The 25,463-nt window shown below is 39.3% G+C and overlaps 2 protein-coding genes across 2 annotated transcripts in view; one reads left to right on the top strand and one right to left on the bottom strand.

Annotated features, from left to right (window-relative positions):
* Positions 1-25,463, bottom strand: part of MED12L (mediator complex subunit 12L) — a 345,920-nt gene that overhangs the window by 117,810 nt on the left and 202,647 nt on the right. The gene's annotated exons all lie outside the window — the stretch shown is intronic.
* GPR87 (G protein-coupled receptor 87) lies at positions 2,747-25,463 on the top strand. The gene is made up of 3 exons (XM_023232118.2): positions 2,747-2,997; positions 19,291-19,422; positions 24,355-25,463. The coding sequence occupies exons 2-3, from the start codon at positions 19,389-19,391 to the stop codon at positions 25,395-25,397; spliced, it is 1,077 nt and encodes a 358-aa protein (XP_023087886.2). The 5' UTR covers positions 2,747-2,997; positions 19,291-19,388; the 3' UTR covers positions 25,398-25,463.

Here is a 25,463-nt window from a genome sequence, read left to right as displayed (position 1 = left end):
ACCCTAGTATAAAAACAAAACAAAAATTTTTAAAGTTTTCTGGTGGCCAAGGCACGCGCGCGCAAACACATACACACACACACACACACACACACAAACACACACATCCCAGGATGTTCCATATTTAAAATAAATTTGGGATTTGTAAAGGCTAAACAAAATTAATAAAAGAGTGCCCTGCACTTAACAGGATTTTCCAACGAAATGGAAAGGAAATTATCGCTGTAAAGATTCCCGGGGCTTTTATGAAATGTGAGACTTGCTATAAAAACCAGGAGGAAAAAAATTATGCAGGTTTACCTTTCGATTATGTGAACAATAATAAAGTTATGGGCTGGCTGTTAGCTGCTCCTCACATCAAAGTGTTACACTTTTTTCATGACTAAACATGTATTATTTCCCTTTTGGAATGTTAGGTAAGACCAGCTTTCACAAGTTTCAACTTGAGACTGGCATAATATACCTTAAGACTAATGCATAAAGGCTGCCTTGCGTTAACTTTGTTGTTACTATACTAAATTTGCACTGCCAGCGAACGAAACACTGAAACACACCAAGCCAGCTGTCCAGCTGTTATGCTACTGTCCCAGGCATGTTGCTTATAGAGGTATTGGGAAAGGAAAAAGTTCATTCTATCCCAAGCCCACCTCAGGAGAAAAAGGGGGCCACCTACTGTAGTGAAGGGACATCACGTTATTTCCTACTTAACACCATCACACATAAAGTTAAAGATGCTTCATTATGCAGAAAAATTTCATAGGCCCCTCACAAGCCCTTCTTCACACTTAGAAGAACCTATGATAACCCTTTCACAGTAGGCCCCTCCCTTTTTTAAAAATGTCTTTATTCTTATAACAGAAGCCTGTCAAATATCTGTCAGAATAAGCTCCCTACTAAGATTTTACACACATCACTGGAAATTTGGGGTGATAATCCTCAGTACTTGCAGCAAAGTTCTTTGCTCAACATACTTTTATGGGGGCCACAAGAGATGCTTCTCCCTTTGACTGATGCCTTTAGTACTTGACAGTTGTTCTGGCAGTAAAATGTCAAATTATGAGTAGTACCTCATTTATTATTTATGAATCATCATGAAAAATGGCAAAAAGGTCAACACAAGAATAAGTCTCCCAAACTGAAGTCTGCATAGCGTAACTCTTCTACTCAAAATACAACAAACTGGCTTCAAAAAATAATAATAATAATAAAAGAAAAGAAAAGAAAAGAAAAGAAAAGAAAAGAAAAGAAAAGAAAAGAAAAGAAAAGAAACTGGCTTCAAATGCTAAAAGTGAAATCAATGGGGAAGTACAAAATAGCACAGGGAGAGTCAAAACTAAATGAAGGATTGTTTGTAAATCTTCAAATTCTTTGAAGATTGGGCCATTATTAAGTTGGCTAATTGTTATTCAAACACCTTCCCTAGGACGAGCTACTTTTCCATAATACACTTAACCCACCCAAAGCAGAATGGAAAAAAAAAATTAAAATTGTAGGTGTCTGTTTTTGTATAGTTAGGAAACAAGAAAATACAAAAAATATAATTTTGACACCCAACTCTTGATTTTTAAGTTAAACACCCATTTATTTTTCTGTAAAAACATAAGGAAAATCAACTAGTTTGTACACATTATTTCCTTAAGAAGACATTAAGTAAAGACTAAGTAATACCGATTATAGATTTACTAACTTGAATAAAGTTTTCGTTTTTGATTATTTTCATTAATCTTCATCCACGATAACAGGTTTTGATTCCATTTGATGAAAATATTTTTAAATTTATTTAAATGTTGCATTCAAGAAAATATCAGAATCTTTGAGATTCTCATCTGAAAGCACAAAAATTATTTACAAATCAGAAAAAGTGGCTGGGCATGGTGGCTCTTGCCTGTAATCCCAGCACTTTGGGTGGCTGAGGCGGGCGGATCATGAGGTCAGGAGTTCGAGACCAGCCTGTCCAACATAGTGAAACCCTGTCTCTACTAAAAATACAAACAATTAGCCAGGCGTGGTGGCAGAAACCTGTAATCCTAGCTACTCGGGAGGCTGAGATATAAGACTCACTTGAACCCGGGAGGAGGAGGTTGCAGCAAGCTGAGATCATGCCACTGCATACCAGCCTGGGTAACAGTGTGAGACTCTGTCTCAAAAAAAACGGGGGGAAGGGATATGATTATATAAATGTATCATTGTTGGATACTTTTTTAAAGGAATAAAATAAATTGTTTTATGTTAAAGGTCAGCATTCAAAGGAGTCAGTGAACCCAGCCCCTGAATAATTTAACATATTTTGAATACTTATCATTGTGTATGTGTAAAAATATGTCTATATATTTCATTAGTTTCATGAATAAGACTACAGGTTTCCAAAGTTATCAATTACAATAATAAACACATTTTAATTTGTCTTTAAATAGTATGTAGAATAATATTTTCAAAGAATTCATCTGTCATAAAGCATATTCTTATTCCTTTTAATCCAAAATGTAATTGGCAGGAAGACTGCAAATGCATGTTCTCTAGATAGCAATAGGAAGCTGGGAAAAAAAAAAAAGACCTAAAAATTGGATCTGATGAAGTTAGTAGGCCCCAACCTGAGACTTCATCCCCCACTCCTTAAGCAGACTTCTGGCAGTCTAAGCTCCAGCCCTCTGTGTTTCCTTCAGGTGAATCACCATCTGATTCCTGCAGGTTCAGGAAATACTCTTCCCCAGTCGACAAATCTCACCTACTCTTAGTTATGAGTCATTTACATTAGCAAGAGAGCAAGTTGTTCCAGTAGTTGCCGGGCAGGAGAGGGTGCCCCAAAGGACAATCTCTAAAGGGGTAGGGGAGATACCTACCTTGTCTGGTAGCGGAGATGTTTAGTTTTTATGCTTTACCAGAAAATCCACTTCCCTGCTGACCTTAGTTTCAAAGCTTATTCTTAGAGACAAGAAGCCTGTTTCAACTTGAAGACACCGTATGAGGTGAATGGACAGCCAGCCACCACAATGAAAGGTAAACAAAAAATTTTTCATTTTCTTAAAAGCCCTGGTTGGTAAGACACAACAATGATTAAAAACTGTAATTATACTTCTGCTTAGCTCTGAGGTTTGAAGAAAAAGTAGAAATTAGAATGCTGACAATAAGATATGAGGCACCACTGTGAGCCATGAAGCTTCAACTGTTTCCAGCTCAGGCACGCAGAAATATAAACTACATATTGTGCCTTCAAAAGTAGAAACAATGTTTTGGCTATCGCTCCTATTCAGTACATTTTTTTTTAACCACATTTACTTTATTAGATGAGTAAAAGCCAAAGTGTCTTATAATTGTTTCCCAGGACCCAAAACTTAAAATTTGTTTCATAATCGTTTATCTGTTTTTTTGTTTTTAAAGAGAGACAAAAAAAGATTTTTCTCTTCCCAATTGTCTCATTTTGATAAAAAAAATCTCAGTCTTTTCATTGTGCCACAAAGAACAGGGTAATCCTCATTCTGATCCCTGGAGAAATCGTGTTAAAACATGTCAGGAAAGGCACTGAGAAAACTGCCCAGTGACTGACAAACAGGTTAGGAACAGCTTACTTTTGTTCCACATTCAAACTGTTCGGGAAGTTTTCACTGCAGTGAGGAAAACAAGAAGCAAGCATGGAGATCTCACTTCTTTTAAATTTTAATAAGGAGACTTTTAAAAGATACATGAGCCTAAAGTAGAGTGACTTTTTGATTTCTTATCTGCTATAGAATTTTATATCACATTCTCAAGTTGAATCTGCTTTTATGTTAGGTATATTAACATTTTTAACAAGAGATTTCTTTCATAATTGTTCTCCAATTTACTAGCAATATGAACAGCAATAAATCTGGTTCTATATTACTTTATACTGGGGGAAAAATGCCAGACACCCTGTTGATATTTATTATTTCTGCCAATTGAGATTAACTGTCTCCATGAAGTTAGGGATCAAAGAGGCATATTTTCTTAATCCTTCAGCAACATCTCATCCTCAGACTCTTGTTTCTGACATCTACTTGAAAAATGTTGCAGGTATACGTGGGTTAAGGACAACGGCCTAGAAGAGCAGATGGATGGCTGAATTTCATATTTAAGGATATAGCCTACAAAAAGAAAGTATCCCGCCAGAAAATCTTTATTTCATGAAGACACTGAGAAAATGCCCTAACCAGAGATAACATGCTAAGAGGATTTACTGCATTTAGAGATGTGGGTGGGAAAAGGAAGACTAAGTTAAAAGGAATGTTCTTATTTAGAGTTGTGCTGTTTGTGCTCTTCAGAGTCTGCCTGCTTTTCTTCCTTAATATCTTGGCATTTGACTCTCTTTAAGAACAACAACAAAAAAAAATATTTCATGCTTAGCTCTTTACTCTGAGAAAATGCCACAGAAAGTTAAGATAGAGGAGATACAGTGGTCATTAGTTCTTTGTATGCTTCTGAAATAAGAAAAGTCAGAGAAACCCATTAAAATCCCTCAAAGCCCAATAAAGGATAAGGTTGTGAAGACAGGACAGAAGTGAGGTGAGATCTAGGTAAAGTCACCTCTCTAGAAGTATCCCCCAGTCTCCAGGGTAGGTGTTCTCTACACAGGCATGAGGCAGTAGTTTGGGTTTAAAGTAGAAAGCCCAGGACTCATAGCAAAATGACCTGGGTTTAAGGGCTGATCGTAAAAAATATCATCAGTGTGACTTAGGCAAGTCTCTGAATTCCGCAGGAGCTCACTTCCCTTCCTCACAGGTAAAATGAAGGGATTAGATCAGATGGTCATCAGAGGCCCCTTGCATCTCTAGATTCCCACGATCCAGGTGATATGCTGAGATGCTGGGGTTGGTAATGAAAGAACCTAAGGCTTGGACCAAGCACACAGGAATGCTTGAGAGGAAACGGGGTAGAGCCACAAATTAGGTCCTTCCCAATTCTGCCCCTAGCCAGCTACATGATGTTAATCAAATCTCAACTTCTCTAGGTCTCAGATTCTTCCTCTCCAAGATTAAGGTGAATGTACTAGTTGCTCTTCCTACCTGGCTGAAAGTTTTACATTAATACAAGCATTAATACAAGGACCAGCTGCAGTTCTTATACTTGTAACTATCTACAGGAGGGCGGCAAGAGCAGAAGCAAATGTGATGTGACCCTGTTGTTAAAAACTAGATCAGATGTACCCACCTCTCAGACCTTCTGCTTCAGGCTAATGGTGAAAGACAGGCTGTATCTGACCTTACAAAGAGTATTAAATCCTATACCTCCTTATATAGCAAACACAGGCAGATTAGAATATTTGTTCTCTATCCTATACCTAATTAACATATTTTGTTTCATTAATATTCTTATTGGCCAAACATAAAAAAATTACACTAAAATACACTTAAGGGAGAGCACTGATTAAGTTTCATTTAGTATAAGTCATGACATTAAGTCATTCATATCAATGATTCCTATGGTTTCTCTTAAACAGTAATTTCTAAAGATTTCCATCATTTTCATTTTAAAAGAAGAGCAAAACTCCTTAAATGACCTTTTCTAATGTACTAGATAGGATCTGTATGGCACACACTGTCCTTCTATCCTTGATACTAACACAGCAATAATTAGAATACACTGATAGCTTTATATGTGACAAGATTACTGCATATTTTATCAGGCCTTTTTTTTTTTTTTTTTGAGACGGAGTCTCGCTCTGTCGCCCAGGCTGGAGTGCAGTGGCGCGATCTCGGCTCACTGCAACCTCCGCCTCCTGGGTTGAAGCGATTCTCCTGCCTCAGCCTCCCAAGTAGCTGGGATTATAAGCACCCGCCACCACACTCAGCTAATTTTTGTATTTTTAGTAGAGACGGGGTTTCACTATGTTGGCCAGGATGGTCTCAATCTCTTAACCTCGTGCTCTGCCCACCTTGGCCTCCCAAAGTACTGGGATTACAGGCGTGAGCCACCGTACCTGGCCTTATCATGCTATTTTTTTTTTTTTTTTTAACTCAGACAACCTTAAGGTGTAAATTGCTATTATCCACTTAAACAGCTGAGCAAGCTGAGGCTTAACGAGCATACTAGTAGGGAGCAGAGCTCTGACCTTGAACCACTGCCTACAGTCAACCATGCTCTACAGTCAACCATGCTGTTACCTCTTTTTGTGGGTAGTTACATATGTAAAATGATTTAGACTTATTGTATATTTACTGTACACTAGTATCATGGTATAGACTACAGTAGATAAATGGCCATCTGGGGTGCATGATTCCCTGCAATCAAGTTGGAGCTATTTTAACTTGCTAGTTTTCCCAAAGGAGGCATCAGATGCTAATCAGCACATGAATACCAAATTTTTGTGTAGACAGTAGCAGAGCGGTAGTTAGGAGCACAGCACTGAGATGGACTTAGGTTCTGTTCAAATGCAGGCTCTGCCCCTCATGAGTGGTCTTAATGAGGGCAAGCTCTAGCACTCCAGCGTCAGACAGCACGTATCTGCTCAAAGAACAAATAATGTGTGCAAATAGCCCAAGTATACTGTATTCTAAGTATTCTCTCTAAGCCTCAGGTTTTTTCCATCTGAAAAATTAGAGCACTAATTCTTACTATCCACTCAAGTACCATGTCAATGCTGACTTATTACTACATGTCAAGTTTGAATAAAATGTCTATGCTGTGGTAATACTTCATTCAAAACAATCTTATAAGGACTGTTTTACAGAAGAAGAAAAAGGCACAGAGGGGCTGGGTAACCTGCCCAAGTAAATGGCAAATCTGTAATGTGAATCCAAAGTCCTTTTAATAAATTAAAATATACATAGGTAATTTAGAACACTCTTAGGCACACAATAATACTAGCCAGCATTTGGGGAGCTCTTTTACTGCTGTTGTATGTAGCAAGATAGACACTCAGACTTCTCAAGCGCTCCCAGAGAAGGGTTTTGCCCTGTAGCCTAAAAGGTGCTCAGGTCAAAGATATTACTGGCTCTTGGCCACCAGAGCAACTCTCTGGATGACACAGAACAAAGTGAAACTTTGTTTTCCAAGTCCTTGAGTCTAGAAGGTACCCTTTACTGACTATGTCAAGATTCAGAATGTCTCCGAAGCCGAGGCCAGTATAGCAAAAGGGCAGCAGAAACAAAATGATCTGAAGTCCGTATACTAAAGGAGCTTATGATCTAGTTGAATAAAGAAAAATGTTAACAGAATACTTGGGTTGTTTGCACATATTAGAGTACTAAGCTCTGTGGCTCTCAGGCTGAGGACTGAAAAGAGAGATCCAAGAAAACAATGCATATATATCTGTTGCCTCTAGACTGTAGGCATTTGAGGATTTGTTACACTCTTTTGGGGGTGGGTGACCTACCTGTCCAAACTTGTTCCTCCTCAGACCTCTAGGCCCCAAAATTATAAATAAAACTGAAAATAAATCACTGGGCCTTTCAAAACTTTTTTAGATAAACTGGCTCCAAGACAAATTTAGAAAAACTGCAAAATTAACTGTTTTTGTTGTTGTTGTTTTGAGATGGAGTCTCGCTTTGTCACCCAGGCTGAAGTGCAATGGCGCAATCCTGGCTCACTGCAACCTCCGCCTCCCAGGTTCAAGCTATTCTCCTCTGCCTCAGCTCCTGAGTAGCTGGGATTACAGGTGCCCGCCACCACGCCCGGCTAATTTTTGTATTTTTAGTAGAGACAGGGTTTCACCATGTTGGTCAGGCTGGTCTCGAACTCCTGACCTCGTGATCTGCCCACCTCAGCCTCCCAAAGTGCTGGGATTACAGGTATGAGCCACCACACCTGGCCTAAAACTAACAGCTTACTAGATGTATTTATATAGAAAACAGTGCTACATATCATGATGAAGCAGAATGTGGCTTACAGTAATATGCAATCCTTAAATAATCACAGCTACAACTGTATTCTAGTTGTCTCACCCAAGCATTTTAAAAATCTAAAACATGAAAACTTTGAGAGGATAATGGCTTGCATTAGGTCAAAATGCTATATGCCTATATTATATATAGCAAAACAAATTAATAGAATAATAATAAATGCCATTTAAAAAGTAATTACTATATCAATGTGTCAGCATATGCCATGATGGCTGCTGGAAAAATAAAACTATGTATCTGTTAAACATCAATATTCCCTTTACCCTAAAACATTCATTCTAATTTCATAATGTAAACAACAGGATGCACACACACACACACACACACAGTTTTAAATATATATAATTTTAAAAACTATTCACTCTGTGCCTACAGCTAACAGTACAATACTTCAAGTATTATCTCTACTTTTCATCCTAAGACCCAGAAATGCTAATACGTACCCAATCCTTCACAAAAGTCATGCTGGATCTTACTATGGTCTTTTTACATCCAGTTTACAGTCTATATGAAATTGCAAATAAGACAGGCACTAAACAACTGGCCAGTGCGGAACTCAGTTTGAGGGCTCAAAGTTGCAGGCACCTGAAATATAAATGCCATGGTACACTACTTCTTGCTCTGATGGCTTCCCCATCCTGGAAGATGCTCCCAGCAAACTAACTGTCTCACAGCCAGGGTGGCAAAGCCAAACATCTCTACCCTTAAAGTTTTTCCCCAACCCAGTGCTTATCTGGAGATGGTACATTTCCCATGCAGCCTCCCTTTCCTCTTCTGTCAATTACAACCTGATTAACTTCATGCCAACTAAGCTCTCCTTCCAATGTATTCATATAATTATTTTATTTATTTATAATCTTTCTGGTTCCAACAATAACAACAAAAATGAGGTGTTCTACGGAGATGCTTAATATGAAGTTAATTCAGATGAACTTTAAATTTAAACAAATGAAGCCTGGGAAAATGAATGGTGGGAAATTAAAAACCATATGAGAAATTAGTTCACCAAATGCATTCATCCCTATCTGATAGTGTTGGGCCTTAAGGTGGATCTCAACTCCAACAGGAAAACAAGAAGGCATAACGATTTGGTGTTGATAAATTCATAGCTGGCCTACAGAACACCACTCTTATCATGTAGAGTAGAAATAACTTTCTCCCATGAGTCTTAACATAAAGAACCAATGTTGTATTGAACACCCAAAGAGTAGGCACAGTGAAAAGGGTTGAATGCTTGAAGACACCAACTCAAAGCTTAATCCAGGCATAGCCATTTTACAGAGGCAGGATAAGACAATGTAATGGGGCCCAGGCATGTGGCTCACTTTAAATATTTTCATCTTACTGCTGTTTCTCCATAATCACTCTAAGGAAATCTTTCTGCCTCCTTCTCACCAGTGTGCTTAATTCTAATTACAAAAATTTCACAAGTGTTAGACATACTAGTTGTCTTTTATTAGCATACTGGTACTGTTGTTTCTTCTTATACCTGGCTGATTTTCCTCACTGATATAACCGGTGGGGCTGCTGCTGGCATTTGAATTTTCAGCCCTCCACTTTAGCTCCCCCGACTTTATAGTGAGCTGTTCAAAAACCTCAGCAGGTCCAGCGTTTGATTAGCCTCCTAACGGTTTGATCAGACCTTCTTCCTGGTCTTCAGTCATGCCTTACACAGGTCAACTGCCAATTCCTACTTTTGTCAACACCCTCCCTGGGCTGGTACCCTTTCACTTCAGAAGGCAGAAAAAAAAAATTGTTAAAAATAAAAAACAGAAAACTTACATATGCCTTCCAAAATGAAATTAAGTCAGACAGCAGGCCAAATTCCATGATTGCCTAATAGTAAGTCAAAGGTGTTTTTGAACTCTGACTCTCTGCCTGCAGGTACTCTGCTAGACCCTGGAGATAAAAGGATGCAAGGACACTCTGGCAGTCAGGCAAACAACAAAAATAGAATACAACAGCTGGAGGTATGGGATACCATAGGGGCTGAGGAGCACTTACGTGGCACATGGGGGTAACATGGAAGGCATTGAGAAGAGGAGGCAGATGAGCTAGATTTGAAGGCGGTATGGGCAGCTTGCCTAATAGACAAGGGGGAGAAGGGATTTTCAGGATAAAATGCAAGGTAAGAAGGGTCTGGTGCAGGAGCTATATAGTGGGCAGGTATACAGGTCAGGTCAGGAGGTCCTCATCACCTGCAGAGGAGCCTAAGTAATGTCCTGTACAAGACAGTAAGCCAGTGAAGACTGCTACAGAAGAGGACATCAAGCAAAGAAATGTGAATAGCAGGAAAATGCATGTGGCAAATATTAAGATAATACAATTATATAGGTTACTATTTCTCCTAGTTGAGGAAGTTACTGCATCTATAAATCAAGCCAGAGAAAATTATTTTAATTCAAATATTCCTATTAGTTTAAGAGACATTGTTTAAAAAATAATGCCAAAAGTTGATAAATTCACTGAAGTAGGAATTATTTTGAAGAAATGTGTGTGTGTGTGTGTGTGTGTGTGTGGTGTGTGTGTGTATGTGTGTGTGTATTTCATGAAATGAGTTATATGTGATCCCAGATCCTTTTACTACATATGGGTGAGGGTGAGTTATTTATCTGTATTCATGGGAAGAGAAAAATGAGAGTGAGCATTTGATGCTGATTAAGAAATGTGAAATATCCACTTATGTAAAAGACTTCACTTGAGAATTTGAAAATTGTCAGTGAAGACAAGTGATGAAACTGAAGGAAAAATGCTCTCTTAGGTAACTGTCTTACTCCATTAACTTAAACAGCATTAAGATTTGGTTAAGCTGTGATTAGAAGAATTAGGGTAGCTAACCTGACAACAGTTCTAATGGGAAAGGCCTGGAGAATACCTGCACCACATCCCACAGCCCAGAAAACTATAATGATGACTGTATTAAAATATCAAGGTGACACCACCACAACCACCATAAAGAAAATTATAACTCTTAAGTAGAATGCTTAAGCCACAGGATGCTATTCCGAAACAAGGAACAGCATCTACGTGAACTTGTGAAAAGCATTCTGCATCTTTTAATAGGCTAGTAAACGGTAACCAAACAACTACAGACTTTACCTGGAGTCTTGAATTCTAAGAATATTTTTTAAGGGCCAGAAATCACTTGAAACGTATTTAGCTTAGAACATATTCATTTAAAACCATTAGGCTGGCTACTGGGACTGTGGCCCCTAACCTGACTAGCCTCTTACATAAATGATCTAGAAGTTACCTATGTGGAAATTATACTTTGCTTAAATAGAAAATAAAAATACGTGTTTCAACTCAGTAAGTTGTAAAATTTGAGTGAAATTCTTATTACTCATAATAACTACATAGTAATGTGATACAGATCTCCTGATCTGACTCACAATAGCCACATAATAATGTGAGTAGTAGGAATTTTACTCAAATTTTACAACTTACTGCATTAAAAGGTGTATTTTTACTTTCTGTTTAAGAAAAGCATTTACCGTTTAAGCAAAGTATATTTGCCATGAATTACACCTTTATATTACTATAGCCTTACAATATAAAACTGACTTAACATATGTTCTCTTACGAGATTCACACAGCACCCTTGGGAAGTATGTCCGGTATTTAATATTCTCCCTGTTTCATAAATGAGGAGGCTCAAGCTCTTTGAAGTACAATGCTTTACAGGGTCACAGAGTCAAAGATTGAGTCAAAAACGTAACAGCTGCCTACCGAATCCAGGTCTAGGATATTTTGCACTGGTGAGGGAATCTCAGCCTAGAACACTTTCCACCAGGGAAGCTACTTCTGACACTCCACAAGGCCAGCAAAGCAACACTACAGAGGCAGCCTGTTCTGGGGTCATAAAACCTAGAGCTCATTTCCTGGTTTTGTCTCTCACCATCTGTGTGGTATTGGACAGGTTGCTGAATCTTGCTCATTTTCCTCACTCGTACAAAAAGAATAATCAGGTTTGAGGTTAAGGTTATAAAGAACCATTAGACACAAATCTTGTCTTCAGGGAGTTTACAATCCACTTTACATCAATCCCCCATTCCCTCTCCACCCACCCACCCACACACACACACACACACACACACACACACACCCCAAGGTACCTGAGGTCACCTTAAAAAAAATGTTAAGTCTACATTGTTAACCAAAATAGGCCTACTTGTAAGCCGTATGTACCAGCAAAACTATGAGAAGAGAACACCAGTGTAGCACCTGAAAAACCTGAACGAAGGGCTGCTGCGCTTTGCATTCCAACACGTTTGGGAGACTAACTCCATGCATGCATTAATGAATTGTGCTATGAATACAGTGACCTAATTCCATTACAATAAGAGGTACCTCATAACCAGTGAGGTAACCTGCCTCTTTCCCCAGGCCTTCAGCAGAGCTATAATCTTAGCGCTGTTGAAAAACACACATAAATTTACAAACACACATATACATAAAGTCAGGCTTAAACTGAGAAAGATTCTTAGATTATAGGTGATTCCAAAATAGAAGAGATCCTGTATCTTTCAGCATAAACTTTCTATCAGATGGCTTTTGTGAAGACTCTCTCTTTACCACAAAAATGCCAGAACTACATCAATATCTCTATATAATCAATCAGTTCAGTATAGCTTTTCAGAAGTAAAGTGCCAAAATAAACCTTCAGATCTCAAATTCTTACAATTTCAGATGTGAGTTTTTAGACGGAAAACTGGAGAGTGGAGGACAAATAGGAAAGGTATTGATATTACAACTCTTGTCATTTGAGAACCACCACTACCAACACTAAATCAAAAATCAATCATGAGCAAGTGCATTTAGGGAGCCAGCATTTAACTGGCATTTATATTTCAAGATCCTGACCAGAGGGCAATAACAAGAGAGATGAAGCCCAGGGAGAGTTAAAAGCACTGCTATGGCATGGCAGGGCACACCGGCCCACTCTTCCTGCTGAGGGAGTTTCCCCCATCATGGTACAAATGACTCCCCACCCATGCCAAGATCCAATCCAGTGAACTGCAACAGCAGGCTGGCTCTGTGGGGACCACAAGGCTGGGTGTCCAAAGTAGCTGTTCAGTAGTCCTGGATGTTATCCTCCCATAGCCCCTCTGTGGAGAGAGCAAAGGTTTGGGCATCCAACACAACTGGGGTCAAGTCCCTACTCCACTACTCAGAAGCTTTTCCTTAACATCAGAAACCTCAGTTTTTCCCCACCAAAAGCAGTTTTATAACACGATCAGTAGGGTTTTCACTGAAAGGCCCCAGTAGAGGGGTGGGCACAGAGAAAAGCTCCACTGTGACTATTAACACATTCTCAGGTGTGAACTAAACAACATGACCGCCTGTCACTACTTTTTTCTGGGTTGCTAAGAGGTATAAGAAAAACCATTTGAAAAGAAATGCTAGGTGATGGTCAGTAACACAAGATAAATCAGGCGTTTGCAGGGAGGAGAGACATAGAAGAAGAGGAAGATATATTTATAATCAAAGTAGAACAATTGGGGATCTATAGAGGTTAAGTATAGCCACATAAGATTCAATGATACATGGAATAATGGTTGCAAAATCAAGTGACTGTAGGACCCAGCAGGTAATGTTCCCGAAAGAGGCGGCCTAGGGATGTCAACGAGTATGCTGTAAGCTGGAGAACTGGAGAGAGCTCACTTCCCCATCAGGAAGGAGCAACTAATACTGCTGGATTGTTCATGCTGGATGTTGGCAAACCTTTTCATCTTTCGAGATGGGATCCAAATCTGGATTCTTATTTGAAATTTCCTGATGTTTTCAACATTGTTCAGGCCAAATAAAACTAGACCTCTACTTTGGAAGATTAGCAGGTCCTTCACAAGCTTAATGGAGAAAACAAACTCCTATCTCTGCCCAATACTGCCCCCTCCCACTTCCTGTCCTCTAAAATAACCCCCCAGAATCATTCTTCACTTTTACTCCACAACAGTATAATAGAACTGCAATTTCAGTTTCTATTGGATTTGATATGAATCCCAGCTCTACCCATTACTCAGTGTGAGTCAGGGCAAGTTAATTAAACTGTCTGAATTTCGTATCTTCCTACCTGGCGGGGGTGGAAATATATCTAGGTCCTAGGGTTGCTCTGAAGATTGCTTAAGGTATCAACCACTAACTTTGGGGTCCCAAAGCAAGCAGAAACTGAGAACGTGTTAATCCTTTTCCACTACCCTCATTTTAAAAGTAGCTTACAACCAACAACAAAGAAACACGGTTAGTAAAATAGCCAAAGGAAAACACCAATGGGTGGCTGGAAAAAAAAACAGGTCTCTAAGCAGCGATACCATCTAACCTCAGGAATGACTGTGAAACCTGGGCCTACCACAAACATCACATTCTTGTGTGGTTTCATCAGCTCTCAGCTGAAGGAACAGTAGGTGGCAGGGCAGGATTCCCGCCCAGGATCCAAGTCCTGGAACCAAGCCCTTTACTACCACTGAAGCAATCTTCCTTGCAACACCCTGCAAGTGCTGGGACATGCAGACAATGCAGAGCCACTGTAGTAAAAGCACACAGGGAGCTCTGAAGCTGAGGCGCTGATCCTTCAGAAAGACAGCAGGCAGGTGAGGCTCTGAGACAATTTAAAGGAAAGGGCAAGCTCTTGGAGCAAAAGTATCAGTCAAATGACTCCTGAGAGGGCAGCTGAGGCCACCAGCCACACAGCCATCTCAGCATAAACAAGGTGCAAGGATTCACCCCCCTCAACCCCTTGTCCAACCTATGAAGCACTAAATAAATTCAACTGTGTACCTATGCTACACAGCAGGAACTAAAACTACTTCAGCTCCACCCTGCACAAGTACACAGGCTGCTTTGTAAAGGTTCATCATTTTAACCTCGCAGTCATCCTATAATGGACGAGTCATCATACCCATTTTATACAGGCAGAAATGGAGGGTCAGAAGCCAAAAGCAACACAGCCCAGGCTGTAATCCAGAGAATGAGAGAATCAAATCCTCGCTCTATGCACTCCACCATGGTGCCACCATACTTGGTTAGAGGTCAAGGCAGGATTTTTTTTTTTTTTTTTTTTTTAATCCAAGCTGTAAAAAGAATTTTTTTTTTTTGAGACTGAGTCTCGCTCTGTTGCCCAGGCCAGAGTGCAGTGGCGCGACCTCGGCTTACTGCAAGGTCTCCCAGGTTCAAGCGATTCTCCTGCCTCAGCCTCCCAAATAGTTGGGACCACAGGTGTACACCACCATGCCCAGCTAATTTTTGTATTTTTAGTAGAGATGGGTTTTCACCATGTTGGCCACGCTGGTCTCAAACTCCTGACCTCAGGTGATCCACCCGCCTCGGCCTCCCAAAATGCTGGGATTACAGGCGTGAGCCACCGCGCCCAGACGGAACGTTTTTAAATGCCAGACATTAAATGATATGCTTAAGAAAACTCTCCATTAATCCTTTATCTCCACCTCCCACCTTCTCTGTCTCCTTCCCGTCACAGGCATGTTCTTTTTTTGAAAGAGTTTTCTGAGATTACTGCCTCCACTTCCTCACCTAACAAACATTACTCAATCCTCTGTCATTAGGCTTCTCTCCTCAAAACACCCTGGGCCCCCCAAGCAGATGGAGCACTGACAAAGACGAACAATGACCTTTTCGTTGCTGAATCCCATCCAATGGCACTTTGCTGTCCTATGTCACCTGACTTTCCCCACAGGATAAAACTAGTCACAATTCCTCATTTCTTAAACTCTCTTTTTGGTTCACATGACATTATTCCTTTTTGGTAATCCTCCCAACTCTCTGGCCTCTCCTTCAGGCACTCCCCTCACCCTAAGACGGCTCCATTAAAAAGTCTACATTAGCTCTCTGCTATTCTCACTCCACTGTGTGGTTCTGGGTTTTTTGTTGTTTGTTTGGAGACACAGTCTCACCCTGTCATCCAGCCTGCAGTGCAGTGGTGTGATCTCAGCTCACTGCAACCTCTGCCTCCTGGGTTCAAGCGATTCTCCTACCTCAGTCTCCCCAGTAGCTGCGATTACAGGTGCATGCCACGTCACCCGGTTAATTTTTGTATTTTTTAGTAGAAATAGGGTTTCACCGTGTTGGCCAGGCTTGTCTCAAACTCCTGACCTAAGGTAATCTACCCACCTCACAAAGTGCTGGGATTACAGGCATGAGCCATCATGCATGGCCGACTGTGCAGTTTCATCTTGGACAATCTCATTCATTTCTGCAGCTTCTTCTATCACCTATTTTATGTTGGCTTTAGATAGACATCACCAGCCAGGGGTACCTCTCCAAGCTCCAGACCTGTCTCTTTAATCATCTAGTAGACACCTCCACATGCATACTACACAGGCATCATGAAATCAACCAATCCAAAACTAAACTCCACCCATCCCAATATGTGCTTGTCCTTTCATGGGTCCTACATCAGCAAAAGAGACTAAAATCTATAGTCAAATACCTGGGAGGCCTCCAACACTCTTCTAACCCTTTTCACTAGCATCATTCAGCCACAAATTCTTTAAGATGCCTCATATTTGTCATATATCTCCATCTCTACATGCTGTCACCAGTTCCTCAGCAGACTATTATACCTTATCTTTGGCTACACTCAGCATTTCCATGTGCTCCTTTCTGATTGGACCTTGGGCAAACCTGCCACAACCTGGGCATCATAGTTGTCATGGAACCTCTGTAATCCTTGCTTCCCCTCAGTTTGAGTACACCTCTGTATCTTCACAGCATCCCACACCTCTCATTCGATATTGAAATGGTCTGTTTACTTCTGGATTCTCAATAGACTCTAAACTTGAGGACAGAAATGTACCTTTCTCATCTTTATAAACTCCAGGGCCTGAAATATGAGCAGACTCTTAGTAAGTGACCTTATGAAAGAGATCAGGCTATGGGTGATACTGAAGAAGTAGTCAAGATTTCCAAGGTAGGGAGAGAGGGGAGAAAGGAGGCCATTCACAGGGCAGGAATGGATATGAAGAAAAGTAGGGAACTAAACTCAGGCATATCACCTGAGAGTCTGCAGTTTGGTTAAACCATAGAGTTCCAATAAGAGGAACATGATCTTGAATTTAATTTAGGCAAAGATTAATGGAAATAACAGAAGTAGAAACTGGCATTTATAAAGCACTTAATTTATAAATGTGTATTCAATTTAACCTCAAGAAGGGGGGATGCTAGATACTATAGAGTAGGTATTATTGTTCCCATTATTCAAAAGATTATGGGGCAAGCAGATATCCCCAAAGTCTATTGTGACCTCTGAGTTACCAGAATTTAGCATGTTCTCACTTTCACATTCCATGATCTTTAACACTACAAAAAAAACTCCTTATCTTTAGTTAGTAATTATAATTCAAGAATTGCCTTACCATACCAATAACACAGGATTATGGAGCAACAAAAGAATAAGATCTCTCATACTCTCCACTCCTGCCTCCAACCCCAGCAGACACTAATCAACTTTCTGCCTCTACAGATTTGCCTTTTCTAGACATTTCACCTAAAGACATGTAGTCTTTCTCACGCAAAACGTTTTCGAGGTTCATCTATACAATAGCTGTATTTCAATTCATTTTACTGGATAATATTCCATCCTTTGCCTATACCACAGTTGACTCATCTACTCTCCAGTCAGCACGTGGCTTCTTTCTGCTTTTAACTATCATGAATAATGCTGTTATAACAATTGCACACAAGTCATTGCATGGACATATGTTTTCATTTCTCGTAGCTAGATACCTAGAGGTAGAACTAGTGGGTCATATGACACATTTGGTTTTAACTTTTTAAGAAACTGCCAAGCTCTTTCCAGAGTGGCTGTACCGCTTTGACTTCTTATCAGCAGTGTATGAAGGGTCCTGTTTTCCCCACCCTCAGCAACACTTGTTACTGTCTGTCCTTTTCAGATCCAGCCATTCTGGTAGACGCAAGATGGTATAGCACTGTGGTACTCATTTGAATTTCCCTACTGACTAATGATGTTCAGTGTCCTTCCATGCACTCTTGGTGAAATGTCTAGACAAATCTTTTGACCTTTTTTAAACTGGGTTGTGTTCTCCTTATTAAGAAGCTGTAAAAGTTCTTTGCATATTCTAAATACAAATCCTTTATCAGAAATGTAACATGCAAATATTTTCTCCCAGTCTCCTCTCTCTACGTCCTCCTTATTGGCCAACTGTCTGCTCTCTCTCTCTCACTGCAACTGTCAGTGAGGAAGGTTACAGGAAGCCATCTGAAGAGGACAACCATACAATTGAGAACAGAGAGACATAAAACTAAAAATGTGTTTATCAGGTAATTTCCTTGAAATGTTTCCATGAGAAACTGGATTCAAGCTTTTTAAGGTTACTGAAATCCAAAGATCATTATTACAAAGTCTAGAAAATTAACAGCTTCAGTCATTCTCCCCAGTAAACTTTAATAAATAAAAAGAAAGTAGAGTTTTACCTCTTTGACTTACATTACAAAATAATGTGATGCTGGAACCCAAAAAGGAGGGATTCTAAGAATCTTAATCATTGCCTATGCTGCATTAACCAAAAAACACCTTCTGAATGCTGCTGTGTACCACATACTGGAGCTGTTCAAGGTGAGGTATGGATAGATTGTCTAAACTCTCAAAAGAGTGGATTCTAGGTGGAGACAATCATTGAAAAATTAAAAACCATTTTTTCTATCTACTACCAAATCAAGTACCTTAGCTACATGTGATATTTGCAAACAGAAGAGAAGGACACACACAGGAACATAAAAAGAAATGGTAAGTGCCTCTCCACTTACTGCAAACTCCTACATATACTGCTGCCTCCCATGTGCCCTTTCCCTGCTATCTCAGCACATATGCAGGGACAAAAGTAACTGCTCACATCAGCTCCAAGTTTGCTTTGTGCTTGAATAGAATGAGGTTACTTGGGGTCTCTCTAAGCAACATCAGTGATGGGACATGAAAGTCCCACATGGTTTTATTTCATGAGAAAGCGTGTGACTTCCCCTTACAGTAAACTGTCCCATATGCACATTCTACTTCAGCTGCACTTTCCAGAACAGTTCCCAGGAATTCTGCTTTCTATGGTCAACACGTGATGGAAGCCAGAGAATAGGGAACAGATCCAGCTGCAGAGGAAGGGGTGGGGGAAAATCATGTCTGATAGTATCCAACATCGCACGCACATATGGTCTCAGCTAACCTTTATTAAGATGTCGTGAAGAATGCAAAGCTCAGAAAAGTTAAGGTATGTAGCCAAAGTCACCCACAAGACATAACTCCCAGCAGGGAATTATGAAAGAGGGCAACTCTTGTGTGGCCCAGGTGTTCATCTCCAAAGAGCACATGCTTTCTGAATCATGGAGGAAATCACTTTAACTGAAAAGACCAAAATGTTATATTTTCAAATTCCTTCCCAACTAATTCTTGCCTCATTTTTCTTTTTCTCCCCAGAAATCAAACCAGGAATAACCTATGGTGAACCCACGCCTCAATTGTCCCCAAGTGTTTCCTGACACGCATCTTTGCTTACAGTGCATCACAACTGAAGAATGGGGCTCAACTTGACACTTGCAAAATTACCAAGTAAGCCGTCGGAAGAGATGTAAAGAAAATCTTACTTTATCAATGACTATTATTTTCACTATTTGGGAATCTGGGGAGTTTAACGGTCAGAGAACCAACTAACAAAATAAACCAGCATTTAGCTTTGTGTTTCCTTATGTAAAAAACAGTAAACACGCAGGATAGTATCACTGAGACAAATTTAGCTTACTTTCATTTTGTTTTAAACTTTGTTTCATCTAGACATCATCTCTAAAATGACAAGTAGGATTAAATTAATAATATTTATGGAAGATTTTAAACACAAACTAGCATCACATATTACTTTCCAGATTTAATAGTTTAAACCAAGGTTCATGAGGTTCCCCAAGAAGCCAGAGATAACACTGACCTAGTTTACGGGGTAACTATTTAGAAAATGATCATACCTAAATACAAAAAATTAGCCAGGTGTGGTGGTGCACGTCTGTAGTCCCTGCTACTCGGGAGGTTGACGCACTAGAATCGCTTGAACCCAGCAGGCAGAGGTTGCAGTGAGCCAAGATCGCACCACTGCATTCCAGCCTGGGTGACAGAGCAAGACTCTGTATCAGAAAAAAAAAAAAAAGAAAGAAAGAAAGAAAGAAGGAAAAAAAGAAAATGATCATACCTAGGCAGCTGTGCCATGATAGTGACACCCTATAATTTTAATGACTTTTATTATTTCATTCCCACCTGGCAGGTAGAGCAGTGACATATGTTGATACTTTCACATTTTGTGCCAAGTGACACATCCCAGTGAACAATGATGTAGCTTCACCAAAGGCAAAAGTGGCAGATTCTTCCCTACTCTGTCATTCATAATGTGACTCTATGAACAAGACAAATGGTAATTAAGCTTTATGTTATAGAATGCACACCAACTAAGTACTAGACACTGTACTCAGAATGTCTGCAAAGCATTTAACTCTCAGAAGATCCAGCAAGACGGCTATGTATTCCATTTTACAGTTATGAAGAGGCTAAACCAGCATCGTCAAATAGAACTTTCTGCATTGATGAAAATTCCCTATATCTGCACTGGCCAATCCAGTAGCCAGATGTGGTTACCGGGAAACCTGAACATAGCTAGTATGACTGAGGAAATTAATTTTTTAAATTATGCTTAATTTAAATTTAAAATTTTAAACCCACATGTAGTTTGTGCTATATCTAGCTACAAAGCCCAAGCATTCCCCAACACACACACTCAGTCCTGCACACACACACGCACAAACCTATTCCCCCTGCAAAGATAGCCACAGTTCCCTTACATCCCAAACAAATACCACCCTCACATGTGGCACAAAATAATGTTTACTATGGAACTAGTAAACTGAGTTCTTATGTCACTGAATTTGTTAATTTAAAAGGAAATGGAATGAGAGTCAGAGAGAATACCAAAGGAAGCTTTACTCTCAATTATCGCTGTGTCAAGCCCTGCACTATACAATCCAGGGAATACCACCCTAGTAAACAAGAAGGGATGGGGAAATCATGTTTGATAATATCCAACACTGCATGCACATATTGTGAGAAAACAGTCTTTACAGTGTAAAACAGCTTCTAATTTTTCTTAATTGAGTCACCAAGCTATTATCAATTAAAGATGTTCCCCAACTGGCCAAGTTCTTTACTGTCAGGGAAGAACAACATGATAAAACTGCCTGGGTGAAGAAAGTCATTCACTTTTAGTGGTCAATGTTACTGAGTGAAAACATCATATAGAGAAATGCTTCTCCCATAAGTTTTGGAAATATTTAAGGTAATGACAGAGAATAAATGATGGGCATTAGCTGGCAAAAAAAAGAATATGATATAGACTTAATTCTAAAAACCAAATTGATCACACGAAACTCTCAAAGTTAAGTTTGGAGCCTTCCAGAGCATCCAGATGAGTAATGGCTCATCTGCTTCTTATAAACCATTTTTTGTCTCTACTACTATATTGTTTCAGCAAATAACCCATAACAGGCTTTAACCATAATTTGTTTAATCTGTGTTGCCTAAATGTGAAATTTGTGACTGAAGTAATAACCATGCCTAGACCTATCCCATTGAATTAAGAAGTTCTATAGTCCAAAATGTTAATCCTACACATAAACTAAGAAAGCAAATACCGTGAGGTTACACAGTCAACAAGTTCAACACCAGACTGTCGCGAAGCCACAAAACAGTTCAATAACCACTGTGGAAAGAGGTCAATCTACTTGATCTTTTTAATTTATAAATATATATATATGTATTTATATATATAAATATGTTAATATAAATATATATAGATATTATAAATATATATGTATGTACACACACACAACCTTTTTTGACATTCTGATTGGAGACTATCTTTAATAATAACCATAATTGTTAGGCAAATCATCAAAATCATCTTTTAATAAGAACGTGTTCATATAATTAAACTTCAAAATATTATAATGATAAATGGAACTGACAGGCAATCCCTAGGCAACACTGTGAAGCAGGGGTTCTTGCACTCCACAATAGGTATGCATAGCAGATCCCCAGGGTACCAACACCAGCAGTTGAAATATTCCCTGCCAAGTATGCTATAGCTCGTGAACTATTATATTTGTATTCAAAATTATTTTGAAAAGCAATTCATCAGTAACTGTTACAAGGCACAGCCAGTACTTCAGGAGATGACATGGCTGCTCCTTTTCAGGCTGTGTCCCTCAGATGGACCCTTTATTCTGATTTAAACTCACATGTCCTCTCTATTTCCTTAAGGGTTCTATCCCGGGTTAGATGAAAGTGACTGCTAATCATTTAATTGGGTAAATTAATTCAAGCAGACAACTCAGTTAAAGCCACACATCTTAAGAAGCTCCTAATGTCACTGATACTGATTTGGATCTTATGATAAAAAACAGCCAAGACTACATTAAATCAAAATAGGCTTAGATGATACTATACAAGGAAATATTACAAACTGGCAGCAGTAATATAGATGGCTGCTGAATCAGGCATTTTAACTTGTAAAGCTTAGTAATACCATGGATCTCGTAACAGGCTAGTCCAGATATGAATTACTAGCCTGTGTAAGGATAGTCAGGCCAGGGAAACCAGTTTTTAAAAACACTCACAGTAAGGAATAAAAGGGAAAGAATTAGGAAGAGGACAAGGTTACTTAAGAACAGCCTGCACTTAGATGTCAAGCAGCAATTTAGGAATCTGTTTTTGGATTTTAATCATCAAAACTTGCCTGTTTCTCTCCTAAAAGAAGGGAACCAAAACAGATACTAAACTGCCTGTGTGCAGGGCAGTGAGGGCTTAAATTTATGGCATTATCTCAATAACAAAACCATTGCAAAACATAATTATAACTATAGTAAATATTATTAATTAGAGGGAAGTAAAAATTTAGAAGTGACCTTCCTTCTAATCTTACCTCCAAGAGGTGAATTTATAAATTAATTTCATTAGTTCAGGTTCCCCCAAAAAAATGTGTTTAAATGACCAAGAGATTTATTGGGGAAAATGGCTACCAGGGAAAATGGGGCAAGCAGAAGGCTGGCACAACCTTCCAATCACCTGTGGGAGAAAGAAGGAAGGAAGATGAGTAGGAACAGTGCAGTTTGAAGAAAGTTCAAAGAAAAGGTTTGAAGACTGGTAAGTACTCCTCCAGCCAAAGTCTTTTATCAGAGAAACCCCTCCTCTTACAAAAACAGGTTTGTCTTGGTATCCCTGCCATGCTCAGTTACAGGCCCAGAGCAGTCCATGGGAAGCATGGCAGCGGCAAGAATGTGGTGGTGGATCCCCAGCAGGAGCTGGCTGTCCATCATGCTCCACACAGTAGGAGACATGAGAGGCCCATGTCCATGGCTACCACATAAGTCAAATGCTCATGACCCATTTCACTGATTATATGATGCAGTGATATGGTATAGGTCTTTAACAACGGAAACTAAAAATTCCAAAAAAGCAAAAGGTTTAAAAATTCCCACAATAAATGCAATAGGTGTAACCTAGCCCTGTAAACAAAAAAAATATATACCAGGTTGCAATTACTTTTAACAAGTTGTCCTCCTTGGCAATAAACTGTAAGATTGCAAAACTTAATAAGAATGAGAAAACGAAATCAGCATTTATCACTGGACTACACAAAAATGTATTTTTGGATATTCTTGACTATACAAATGCATTTTAATGAAGAATTAACTAGATGATGTGTAAATATTTGTAATAATCAGTGGTAACTTTACACTAGCCTACAACTTAAATTCTAAGGTAAAAACAGATTTCAGAGAATCAGCAAGTCAGATCTACATCTATCCAGAACTTTTTTCATACGTTCACTTTAGAAGACAGTAGGTTTTCTTTTTATTTACAAAAAATGCCAAGACACTTTCTTTCTATTCCTATCAATGGTCCCTAAAAGATCTTAAGTACTATGAGAAAGTCATAGGCAAAAAATTCAAACTGACCCACTAGTTTTACACCTTCTTAATTCTTAATGATTAAACAGCTGAAAACTGAGGCAGGGGAGGGGAAGATGTACTCAAAGAGGGTGCCAAAGACTACAAACCATGTGTTGGCTATTGTTATTTTCTTGTTATAGAAAATTTCAATTTTCTCTCCACGTTTTGTTGATATTTGTAATGATATCAAACATGGAAGTAAGAATCGGGATAATTTACATTGGTATGTTTATTTTCAAAAGGCTGACATAGGAGATCAGAAATGGGACTTTTTACTCAACGGGGTCCTGATATGAGGGAGGCCGGGTAGTGAGAGAAGGTCACTAATTCTTTGACCACTCAAAACATTAACAATGTGCTACCTTTACTCTTTAAATCATTGATGACATCTTTAAGTTCACCTGAAATAACAAAAAGTTGAGTCTATAAGGGAACCTAGTGGCCTGTGGGCACGGTTGCCAAGCACTGAAGTCCCATCTCCCCACTTCTCCTACAGATAACGAGCTGCACGGCCAAGAGAGTCATAATTCGGGCAACAGGAGCGACGGACTAGGAAAGAACAGCACCCTTCACAATGAATTTGACACGATTGTCTTGCCGGTGCTTTACCTCATTATATTTGTGGCAAGCATCTTGCTGAATGGTTTAGCAGTGTGGATCTTCTTCCACATTAGGAATAAAACCAGCTTCATATTCTATCTCAAAAATATAGTGGTTGCAGACCTCATAATGACGCTGACATTTCCATTTCGAATAGTCCATGATGCAGGATTTGGACCTTGGTACTTCAAGTTTATTCTCTGCAGATACACTTCAGTTTTGTTTTATGCAAACATGTATACTTCCATCGTGTTCCTTGGGCTGATAAGCATTGATCGCTATCTGAAGGTGGTCAAGCCATTTGGGGACTCTCGGATGTATAGCATAACATTTACGAAGGTTTTATCTGTTTGTGTTTGGGTGATCATGGCTGTTTTGTCTTTGCCAAACATCATCCTAACAAACGGTCAACCAACAGAGGACAATATCCATGACTGCCTGAAACTTAAAAGTCCTCTGGGGGTCAAATGGCATATGGCAGTCACCTACGTGAACAGCTGCTTGTTTGTGGCTGTGCTGGTGATTCTGATCGGATGTTACATAGCCATATCCAGGTACATCCACAAATCCAGCAGGCAATTCATAAGTCAGTCAAGCCGAAAGCGAAAACATAACCAGAGCATTAGGGTTGTTGTGGCTGTGTTTTTTACCTGCTTTCTACCATATCACTTGTGCAGAATACCTTTTACTTTTAGTCACTTAGACAGGCTTTTAGATGAATCTGCACATAAAATCCTATATTACTGCAAAGAAATGACACTTTTCTTGTCTGCGTGTAATGTGTGCCTGGATCCAATAATTTACTTTTTCATGTGTAGGTCATTTTCAAGAAGGCTGTTCAAAAAATCAAATATCAGAACCAGGAGTGAAAGCATCAGATCACTGCAAAGTGTGAGAAGATCGGAAGTTCGCATATATTATGATTACACTGACGTGTAGGCCTTCTATTGTTTGTTGGAATCTGTATGTACAAAGTGTAAATAAATGTTTCTTTTCGTTATCCTT

The sequence above is a fragment of the Piliocolobus tephrosceles genome, chromosome 2 (assembly GCF_002776525.5).
Source record: "Piliocolobus tephrosceles isolate RC106 chromosome 2, ASM277652v3, whole genome shotgun sequence".
Classification (NCBI taxonomy): domain Eukaryota; kingdom Metazoa; phylum Chordata; class Mammalia; order Primates; family Cercopithecidae; genus Piliocolobus; species Piliocolobus tephrosceles.
Note: the sequence above shows the minus strand (reverse complement) of the source record. Positions and strands in the feature narration are given on the sequence as shown.

Bases quoted from the DNA above. Each gene is read 5' to 3' on its own strand.
- GPR87 (XM_023232118.2), top strand. From the start codon at position 19,389: ATGGGGCTCAACTTGACACTTGCAAAATTACCAA. The intron at 19,423-24,354 runs GTAAGCCGTCGG...CTTCTCCTACAG, and splicing joins GACACTTGCAAAATTACCAA to ATAACGAGCTGCACGGCCAA.